Here is an 11,482-nt window from a genome sequence, read left to right as displayed (position 1 = left end):
CCGCGGTCTGTTACGTCTTGACGTCACTCGGCGCTGTAGCCCCGCCCCTCGTCCTCCGCAGAGCTGCATTTATGCTGCCACAGTGGACCAAACCATTTTGTTATGGAAAACATATCATATCCTTGTCGTAAGAATTAAAAAGCTCCACGGTTTTAACCTGGGATTAACGTTTATATGCGTCTCTTTGAGCTGAACCGAATGCCTTCGCCCCACCGCAGGAGGTTTGTACAGCGGCTGTTGAAGCCCCCTCCCCCCGCCCGGCCGCTGGAGTGGTGTGTTCCGCCCGCTGCCATGTTGGATGTACGCATCTCTCCTGCTGGAGTTTCCAAATGAAACTTCATCTTTTCCTCCTCCGCAGATATTAAGCATCTCTTTACTGCAAATCCAGCACGGTCAGGAGAACCAGGGCAGGTGTTCATCTGGAGCCGGCCGGGGCCGGGCAGACGGCCCCCCTTCCTCCCTCCCTCCTCCCCTCCTCCTGCCCGGGCGGACTGAGCAGAGATGATCCGGGCCACAGCAGCCGGAGCCCGCATGGATTCTCTCTGAGTGCCGGGATTTGTCTCCGCCGTCCTGGGAGAACCGCGTTAGTTCGGGCTTCACTTGAAGATTGAGGATCATGAACAGCCACGGGCCCCCGCGCAGGGCCGGGAACGTCGGCTCCATGCTGCTCACCCCGCAGGAGAACGAGTGTCTGTTCGGATACCTGGGCAGGAAATGTTCGGTAAGTTCCCCAGCTCCCGACAGCCGCCGACGGTCCAAACGGGCCCGAAGCTCACTGCTGGGCCCCCCTGCAGAGCCAGCAGGTGCACCTGGCACCGTATGGGTTAAAGATCTGCGGCTCAGACGTGTGCATCCCGCAGAAAACTAGCTAAATACCTGCAGATCCTATCTCCTATCAGAACCAGTTCCGGATCTGCAGATCTGGCCCCAAAAGCAACTCAAGATCTGCAGATCCTGCCCATAACCAGTTCAAGATTGCAGCTCCGCCACCAGACTGACTAAATACCCCCAGATCTTATCCAAACTGGCACTTGAAGTCCTGGCCCACACCTGGGGGAAAGAGGTGCCTCAGTACCTCCAGATCCCGGCCAAACCCGCCCCTCATACCAGGTCCAGTGCTGCTGATCCAGCAGTACCGACTGAAGATCTGCAGATCCAGCTCAGATCCTGTTGAAATGAGACGGCCTGTCTTAGCTGGGTTAACTGAGCAGCTCTGGTAGTTTGATCCCCGCTGGTTAAAACCTGAACGCTTCAGTTCCGTCATGACAGCTACTCCCCAACGACATCCCCGTAAGCAGAGGAGTCCTCAGACCTGCGCAGGACCGGCGCTCAGTGCCTCAGTGCCTTCAGGTAAAGGTGTTTCCTGCCTTTGTTTGATCTGTTGTTCAGTTTGAGATGGATTTTAGTGTTTTAGGGGAAATGACACTGCGCGACATGACGCTGGCTGTTGGGACTGTGCAGCTTCCAGCATGTTTCCATTACTTCTCAGTTTGGGTTTGATGCTAAAGCAGGAAGTGTCTCTACTGCATCTGTGAACAGTACAGCCTCTGGATATAATCTCCCTTCTATTGGTGAAATAAAGTTCGTGTCATCCCATGGGCCATCTGGACCTTCTGCTGGTCCTCTGCTGGTCCCAGAACCTGATGTTTATCACCCTTGACTTGGAGAATTGTGATTATTGGTCAGAAAAAACACTCGACTGTTTTGTTGTTGTGATTTAAATCCATGTGTTTACGTGGGACTTTTTATTCCTCTATAAATCCAAGTAAAGCCGAATTCTGCTGTAAACTCGCCACGTAAACCCTGAAAACTTTATTCAGAAATAAGTTTAAACTCGAACAGACCGGCGGGTTTGTTCTCCTCTGGAAGATCAATTATCTGAATCTAATGAGGCCACTTCATTCTGGTCGTTCTGCTCCGCCGTGATGACGAAATATTCCAAGATGGCGGCCCGAAGTCTGCGTTTCAACTCCAGTGGAGACGATTAGTTCAATGGCAGTTTTAGAAGAATTGAATAGAATGAAATGAGCGGATCAGCGGGCGCTGGACAAAGCGGACATTTTCAATGCTGCAGCGTCAAAGTTAATCCAGAAAGAGAGAAGAACGCTGTTTACTTCCTGGAGGCGTCGGTATGTCACGGCCGCACCGTCCAATCAGAATGCTTCACAGACCCTGGCGTGAGAGAGGATTAATCCTTAGTTTTACCCATGAAAACACAACGTTCGTGAATATAATTCTGAATTTCTCCATTCGGAATAAACCAATTCTGAATTAAAAACACCCTGAACCACACTCGGTGTCTTGCTAGTTATTAAAGTGTATAAAGAGAGGATGTTTGGGACGACAGGGATTCAGCAGTGGAGCAGTCACATGCTTTTCGAGACGGTGTTCCCATTCCTCGAGAACAGGGGTCCCCGACCGGAGGCTCAGGCTGCAATAAGTAGCAGTAGCTCGCTCATCAAGTCCAAAATTTGAACAAGAAAAAGAATCTGGCCTATACATAAAGAAAATCTGTTGACTGACTCTATCTCCAGCTACCGACTCTAGATCTAACCACGCCACCCACACCCACCCCACACGAACATGGGCCAGTCCTGTTTGAGGAACAGTAACGCGTGCCTGCAGCTAATGCCATTATTTCCGAGCTGAACGCAAATGCGATTAATGAACAAATGTGGATTTTATTTTAACGTGACTGAAGCTAGCATAGATAATGAGTGAGGCCGGGCCGTGGGAGACTGAGTCTTCCCTCACTAGTGTGTGTGCTTCTCGAGGCTGGAAGGTGTGCTGTTCAGAAGTATTCATGTGTTCATGTCCCTTCAGACTCCCCCCACCTCAGGTTTTTTAATGTTCACGCCACCAGAACAGCCCTGCCCTCTCTGACTTAACGTGGAAGGCCTTCCCAGAGCCCAAACCCACTTTCTGCTGGCGTGAGAGTTAGTTGCTGTGTGGCCGGCGTTCACCGGCGGCGCATGGCCGGCAGCACAGGCATAAAGTACGGAATGCTGCTCTGCTTGTTTTTGCAGCCTGGGGATCTCACGTATGCCTGGTAGCAGGAAGTATCTGGCCCCACCTCCGTACCGCTCAGGTTGAAAGAGAAAAACTTGAGCAGGACAGTGTTGACAGAGATGACAGACTGATTAACGGCAGTGTTCCTTCAGTGACGGCTAACAAATGGGAATGATTTTGAATTTTTTACAGTGCGGTTCTTGGTCGTTGCCCCTTTAGGTGTGTACAGCATCTTTCAAATGAACCCAGTCAGCTGGTACGCGTTGTCGTTTACTGTCACGGCGAAATCAACATGCAGGTTGTACGTGTTGCAAAAGGCTGACGGCGCTGAGATGCTCAGGCTTTACAGACCGCTTCCTGCTCCGCAATAGCAAATATTACAATAATGATGATTCATTATTTCAATGTTTCGATGCTGCACTGTACCTGGTTTGGAACACGTTGCAAAAACTGGCAAAATCAACAAACTGCTGAAGTTCTGAGCTGCAGACACACATCCTCATGACTGGCTGACTACTGACTGCGTTTACATGCAGTCAGTAGTCAGGTTAAGGTCAAACAGTATAGTATCGTCCCTTTCGACTGGAATATTCCGATGCGCGTTTATATGACCAGAAATTCGGGTTAGAAAAGGAGTAACCATATTCGGATTTTTAAAAACCGGAATATGAGCAGGTGTTTACATGGCTGTGAGCAACCGGGTTATTGCGAATATTCTGGTTATGAAAGGGTTATTGCCTGCATGTAAACATACTCACTCACTTCCAGCAGCTGTGAATTACAAAGAGCTCTGTGATGTGGTGAATTCTTGGTTCAGGGGATCATCTGCTGGATGCTCAGCGTATTGCAGCCCTCTGCTGGTTGCTGACTGGACAGAACAGTTGGAGCTCTTTAAGGAGAGCTGCTGGAATTCAGACGGTTCTGGAAGCAGAGTCTTCCTCAGGACGGCTGCGATCAGCCAGGCCCCGCCCACTGTGCAGGCCGTCCCCAGCTGATTGGACGGTCCGGGCCGGGAGTCTGATCGGTGTGGATGTCTGTCGTAGCCGCAGGACGCCTCGGCAGGTCTCAGTGTTTCAGAGCTCAGATCTGAGCCTGCGGGGTCACGGCCCGGGCTGATCAGGTCTGACTGGTGACTGCGGTCACAGGAGTTCGGAGAAGGAAGACGCTGGAGGCGGCGCTGGACTGGACGCCTGTGAGAGTCGCATCTTGTTGAGGGAGTAGAGATTCAAACGGTTGCTTTTGGAGCAGATTTTTTTCTGTTTTTGTTTGATTTTAAAGAGCAGTTGGTCAGTGTCTTCAGTAGGAGTGTAACGGTATTTGTATTCGTCCCGTACCGTCACGGTACGGGGGTCACGGTTCGGCACACACAATCACACGACGAATACACCAGTGAGTAAAAAAAAAAAAAAAATTCCAACCTTAGATGGCGGTAATGAGCCTAAAAGCTGCCGGCAACCACCATTATCACAGAAGAAGAAGAAGAAGTAGAACAAGCAGGTCCAAACATGAACAATCAAAGAAGAAAGTACAAGCGGAATGAGAGCTGCAGCGTGTGGCGGAGCGGATTAAACGGGAGAGTAATTGTTCCGCGTGTGTTCCCTCATACGGAGTGACGTGTGACGTGCCAGTAAACGGGAAGCAGCACAGTCAAAAAACCAGCAGAGAACGCCACGGTGGTGGAAAAACACTTTTTTAATACAAAACCCCGACATAAAAAACATTGGAGAGGCGAGATGGAACCAAATCGCGCAACAGCGAGTTGTATAAAGAGCTCCATAGCAGAATACGAGCGATCGCCGGCTGGTGTTATGGATTAACTGGTTCCCGTGTTAACGAATGACAGCGGAGGTCTGTGTAAACACATGCTGATTACAGCAGTTGTTAAAGTAAGACTCACAAAAGACTTCAAACATATACACTCACTGTGACTGTCGATAACCGACGTTCGCCAGAACGACTAGATGTTTCAGTCATTATTGGTCACAAGTTAACACGGGCACCAGTTAATTCGAAACATCGGCATGCGGCGCAGAGCTCACACCGAGACGTGCTGCTCCGCACGGCGGTGCTGCGGTCAGGGGAGCAGCCGCTCCTTCAGCAGGTATCATGGAGATTTTGGGACATTATTTGAGCAGATATCAGCAGATAAAAACTCTCTGCTTGGCGCTGAGGACTGCTGCTGCAGAGAGGAAGACCTGCAAGTTCCTCGTGAGACTTTGTGCAAATGTCACCGGGTCCTTGTAAACGAGGATTCATCGTGGATGCTTTGTATGCTGTACATGAATACACTCGCGTTTAATACTATTGTTTACAATCGGATTGAAAAAACACCATGCAAACTGGGCCAATAATGTGTTGCATGGGAAAGCTTGGGAAAAATGTTCTGGTACATTTGTGAGCTTTTTTTACTTTTTCCCCACTGTACCGAAAAACGTACCGAACCGTGACCCTTACACCGAGGTACGTACCGTACCGTGGCTTTTGTGTACCGTTACACCCCTAGTCTTCAGTGGGAGGACGGTGGAGGACACCCTGGACAGGTGCCTGGTCTCTCCTGTCTTCAGTACTCTACACTTCACCAATACACAGGTTAATGGCAGGTGTGAGCAGGGCTCAGACTCCACCAGGAGGTCTGGGTGTTGGAGGCAGCAGCTGGAGAGTATGTCCCACCCAGTGGAGCTGGTGGACCGGTCATCCTCCACGACAACAGGAACCACGTTCGACTACCTCGCCCTCCTCCTGTCACAACTTTCTTCAGCTGGGTGATGGGAAGTCTTATGTGATTGGTCAGATTTTCCTGCTTCACCTCGACACTCCCATTTATTGCCAAAGCGGAGCCACTGAAGAGACCGTGCTTTTTGAAATGGAGCAGAAAGCTCCAAGTCGCTCATAAAGTCAGCTGAATTCATCTTAACTGTCCAGGTATTTATTTACATTACTTGTACCGCTTTATATCTAACCAAATGTTACCGACGTTCAACGGAGAAACGCTTCTTTTGGTTACATTAAAGGGGGGACAAAGGCCTGGTTCACACAGGAAGCGCCGCGCGTCGACTGTCAGAGCGGCGCCCTGTTAACCTCTCTGACGGTTCATACAGGAGGGTGGCGGCTCGCGCCGTGGACCGCCAGCTGTAAAGCTGGACAGAGCAGATCGCTCCAGACAGGGAAGTCGGGAACGGAAAATACGAGAGAATCCGGTCAATTATCAAATTAAAATGAAGTGAAATAACATAAATTATGTCGCTTTTCAGTTTTCCTTTTCAGATAAACACACACACACACACACACACACACACACACAGGGAGAGAGGGCGACAGAGAGAGGCACCGCACTCTGCAGCGCTCCACAATGTTGTTTTATTATACATGGTGTTGTTATTGTCGTTGGTGACTGATCTGAGCTGTGGCGGAGGTCTGCCTCTCTGAGTGCCAGTTTCTAGTTCTGGACTCAGATCGTGTTTTAAACTGATTTTGTTTAATGACTGAAGTGAACACATTTTCAAAGGATGGATTTCATGACTCTGATAACGATGTTCTTCTTATTATATATTGCCAAGATACCACAAACACTTTATATCCCTGGGAAAAATAAATAAATCCAACTTGCATAGTCCTGACATTTCTCCAAAAAATGCTGCATTGCTCCGAATATAAGAGGATATTTTTTTTTCCAGAAACGGTATTCTCAGAAACGGGGTGGTGCTCTGATGGAGGACTGGATGGAGCCAGAGTCCCGGGGAGCTGGACTGCCTCTGCTCCATGCAGTGGCTCCGCCCCCCGTTAGGGGGAGCTAGTGAGCTGGACAGAGAGTCAGCCTGCAGCAGTGAGAGAAGAAGACTGAGCAGTGTGGCTGCTGCTGGTTTTTCTGAGCTTCATTTCAAACAGCATCCAGAATACCTGCCTGTCAGTACTCGAGTATACTCAGCTGATGTTCAGGATGGAGGTGGAACTGATACTTGTGAGTTTGTCAGTTTGTTTTGAAGTTTCAACGCAGATGCTAATTCCGTTAGCATGTCAATGGCGTTTCCATTAATAGTTAGCATTGAGCTAGCGGCTCTGATTTTAAATACTGACTGGTTTAGTTTTCAGACAGTGATGTATGTTGTGGTACATCTTGTGTGTTTGTTCACTTCTATGTTTATCCGGTTGGTTTCAGTTTTACAGCCTTCAGGAGAAAGTAATAAAAGCTCAGAGCAGCTGAAACCTGCTGCTTCCTCTCTGAAGAACTGTTCTCTACAGGCCAGACTGAACCCAGCATCCAGGAGGCTGAATTATTCATGTTCATGAAGCTGAACACAACTGGAGTTTGATGGTTATAAAGTTATTTACATCATTAATGCAGTTATTGAACCTTTGCGGTTCTTAAAGCTGCTGTAGGCAGGATTTTGCTAGTCAATGCTAATTTTTCTGTTTTCTCTTTGGATTAAATGTTAGAGTATCCATTGATAATCCTTTAGGAGTGTAGCATAACTGCTCTACTGCGAGGGCGCAGCGTTTCCATCTGTCTCTGTTCTGAGCTGAAAAGGAATCTCGACAGCTCCAGGTATCTTTGACCAATCAGAAGAGCCCCTGAGGCTCTAACCGTGATTGGTCGAGGGGCGTTCGTCGCATGTTCTTGTGGGAGGGGCTTAAATCGCCATCTTGCTTTAATTGTTGCTTATTGTTGCTTATTTTGAGAACGAGAATATATTTTTTATTTAATACTGCAGTAATATTTTTTTTATCTTAAATCACGTGAAATGTTATCTCTTTGATTTTTTGAGTTTAGAATAATTGTACAATAAAAAGTTCTTTTATGAGTAACCTTATTGTCTTCAACATACTTTTATTTTCACAAAATATTTGAAAAATAGGCGTCGTCTTATAATCGGAGTCGTACTGTATTTGGGCCAATATGGTAATGAACCAGAATTTCAAAGTATATATATCTGAATCAAAGTTCTTTCAAAGACATGGCAGAAATTATTCACATTGATTGCTATATTTAAAATATTTTTATTGGATTCTTGATTTTACAATGAATTAATACAGCCCCTATAACTCCCTCCTGCCAGGCTCCAGTCCTGGAGGAGTCTGGAAAACTCCAGAAAGTCATTTCTTGATCCCGGGCTGCTGGAGATGCTCGGAGTCCCGACGGTCTCTCTGGTCCTGGAGGTGCTGGTTCCTCCACCCTCTGGTTCCTCCACCCTCTATACTACCACTGATCAGGAGCAGCAGTGCAGGTGGAGTTGGTGGATGGATCTGGCAGGGGTGCATCAGCTGCATCTGTACAGATGATGATAAAATCATTTTCAATGCCTTGACCACTAAATAAAGAGCTTCTCTTTCAGTGCGAGACTGCGTCTGGAGACGGATCAGTAAAACACAAGGCGCCTTAATTCCTGATGATTTGATGGGAGGAGAAACAAATCATGTAGAATCATGTAGAAATCATGTAGAATCATGTAGAAAATGAAATATATTAGAAATGATTTTTATAATAGTGTAAAAATAAAACATTATTTATAGACTGGAATGTGCATAAAAACACAAATGAGAGAATTTGCGAGAATTCATTTTAAAAATATTGCAAACGCGATAAATGAACATAAATTAATATTGGTGGAACAGCTCATATCTGTGTGGCTCCTCGAAAAATAATAGAAATATAAAAAAATACAAGAAACAGAAAATACAGATGAAGCTCTCAGGGTGCTTTCACACCTACTAGTCCACTAGAGTGGTTCGGTTCGGACATAAATTATTCATAAATGTTGCAGCTGTCAACGAGTTCGGTTCATTCACACCACTTGTTTTTGCAGCTGAACTCTCCACTATGACCCTCCTGCCCCTTGGTGGCGCTGTTCACACAATAGTGTGTTTTGGGTGACGGAAGTGAACCCTGATTGGCCAGCATGTGTGACGTGATGCGCCGCGCGGCTTGCTACGGAAGCCTCCGCCGACCAAAAAGCCTTCTCCACAACAGAGCGGACAGGACCGAGGCCGGTCAGCGTTCACACCAGCAGCGGACCGCACCGAGACCGCACCGAGACCGCCTCCTGGAGGAGGTCTCGGTGCGGTTCTTTGTCCCGGACCAAAACTAACTGGTCCGCTTTCACACCAGCGCGTACGAACTGACCCTGCAGGAGTTGGGGACTCTAGTCCGCTTCAAGCGGACCAGATGCTGCAGGTGTGAAAGCAGCCTGACTATCAAGTCTGCAGCTCTCTGATCTGTTTACCATCAAACAAGCTGCCTTGCTTCGAACCATGAAAAATATAAACTTTTACAACAAAAATGGGCTTATTTCTATTTATTTTATGCACAAACGAGATTAATTGATGCTCCCTGAGTTTGGTTGGAATTCCGTCCTGCACAGCGATGCCATGCTCAAAGACTCTAGGCACTGCTTCACCTGATGACTGCAGAAGGCGTGCACAATAAGCAGGGTGAGTGAGCCTGTCAGCCTGAACTCAGGGCAATAATACCCTGGCAGCCTGATGAGCCTTTCAGCCTGAACTCAGGTTCCCTGTTTGGTTGGGACCAGAGCCGGGGAGCTGCCAGAACTGCTCTGTCCCTGAAACCAGCTCTGGTCCGGGTCAGACGGTGCTGCTGTGAAAGTGCCCCATGAGGACACCAGCTGTGTTTGAGGATGTTCAGACCGTTCCCTGTGTTTCGCTGAGCCTGACCCTGTCCTGTGCCCGGTGTGTCCAGACGCTGTGCTCGGCCGTGGTGCAGGTGTACGGGTCGGACCGGAGCTGCAGCTGGGTGAAGCGGTGCTGCGGCGTGGCCTGCCTGGTCAAGGACAACCCCCAGCGGTCCTACTTCATCAAAGTGTTCGACATCAAGGTGAGGAACACCGAGCGGGAGAGCAACCAGGAACATCTCAGCAGGAATTTGAACCCTCGCTGCAGCTGTTGGACAGTCTGCAGGTCCAGATCGAGACCAGGTGATCCTGGGGGTCCGGGGTTCGCCTGAAAGATCAGAATCTGAGTTCAGGGGAGCGTTCAGACATGCATGAATGTTTAGGATTTTCCCAGAAAGTCCCGATTGGGTCTAAAATCCACACTTTCCAGGACGGGCGTGAATGGACTCAAACCCTTTGACCAGAACCCTGCTGACAGGCAGCCGGGCTCAGAACCCTCTGCACGCGGCCCTGAATCTTTACTGAGGAAAAGGTTGTTGAAACGGCGTAGATTTAAAGGAATACTCTGAAGATTTTGGATCCACACCCTTTCCCTATCATTGACAAAGTGAGATAAGCTCATAAATACCTTTCTTGTGTCTGTGCGTCCAGCGGCTGGATCCCAGCTGTTAGCATCGCAGTTAGCTTAGCTCAGCTGCTGGAGGTGAAAAGGAGACAGAGCCGGACTGACGAAAGTGGACAAACTCCTCCTTCCAGTGGTCCAGGGGACGGCGTGTTAGCACGTGAAGTAAATCCAAATGGTTATAGAACATTTTAAAAGACGTGTTTTCTTTTTTTTTTTTACAAATATTTTTATTGAAATTTTACTTTGAAACATGAAGTCACAATACAAAGAAAAACAAAAACAAATAGGTACAAACATAAAAACCCTCCCCCCACCCTAAAACACACATTTCACTCAAATGCAGCAAAGTTGTTTACATGTCGACATTTTCCACAAAGCGAAGAAAGGCTAACCGAATTTCTTTGAAGTCTTCAAGTTTTCCTTTAGAAACATCGGCCACTTTCTCCAAAGCCAGATTGCTGGACATCAGTTTGATCCATTTATTTACTTTCGGTCTCTCATGTCTTTCCAGTGTGTTTGGCCTGTAGTAAACAAAAATGCACGAGTTTCCTGTCATTTCATGTGCCTCTGAAAGTGTTTGTGAAGATGTTTAGAATCAGAGTTTTCCGTCCAGTGGTACCTACAGTTGATCAAGTCAGAAATCACATCTGTGATTTCTTTCCAAAACAACTGAAGTTCCACACTTTGCCACATACAATGAAAGAGTCCGCTTTTCCCTGCCACATTTCACACACACATCTGGAATATTCGGATTAAAATAATGAAGTTTCACAGGTGTAATATACGTTCCAAATACCCATTCGTATTGCAGCAGTCTGAATCTGGTGTTATTAAGCAGGATTTATTCCATTCCTCTACAGAAATATCAACCTCCAGATCGGTTTTCCATGCCTGCAGGTATGAGAGGCTGTTTTCTTTGGCAGATTCAAGTAAAATACTATAGAATCTGGAAAGGTGCCGTCTTCTGTGGTGATAGTTAACACATAGGCTCTCTATTGTGGATAACGGAGGCTCAGAGGTCGATTTAAGATTAGAGGTTTTGAAGCTTCTGAGCTGCAGGTACGTGAAAAAATGTTTTTTAGGTAAATTAAATGTAAGTAAGTAAGTAAGTAAGCTTTATTTGTATAGCACTTTTCCCAGACCAGGGTCACAAAGTGCTTCACATAAAAATAATATGTACATAATAGAAAATACAAAAAACAATCACTAAAATAACAAATATGCA

The 11,482-nt window shown here is 47.3% G+C and overlaps 1 protein-coding gene across 2 annotated transcripts in view; it reads left to right on the top strand.

Annotated features, from left to right (window-relative positions):
* The first annotated feature begins 241 nt into the window (after positions 1-241).
* Positions 242-11,482, top strand: part of LOC115392151 (neural Wiskott-Aldrich syndrome protein-like) — a 44,495-nt gene continuing 33,254 nt past the window's right edge. For both annotated transcript variants that reach the window (XM_030096682.1, XM_030096681.1), the window contains exons 1-2: positions 242-721; positions 9,701-9,835. In XM_030096682.1, the coding sequence (XP_029952542.1) occupies positions 617-721; positions 9,701-9,835 (240 nt within the window). In that variant the 5' untranslated portion in view covers positions 242-616. The remainder of the gene's footprint in view (positions 722-9,700; positions 9,836-11,482) is intronic.

This window comes from Salarias fasciatus, chromosome 7 (assembly GCF_902148845.1).
Source record: "Salarias fasciatus chromosome 7, fSalaFa1.1, whole genome shotgun sequence".
Taxonomy (NCBI): Eukaryota; Metazoa; Chordata; class Actinopteri; order Blenniiformes; family Blenniidae; genus Salarias; species Salarias fasciatus.
Note: the sequence above shows the minus strand (reverse complement) of the source record. Positions and strands in the feature narration are given on the sequence as shown.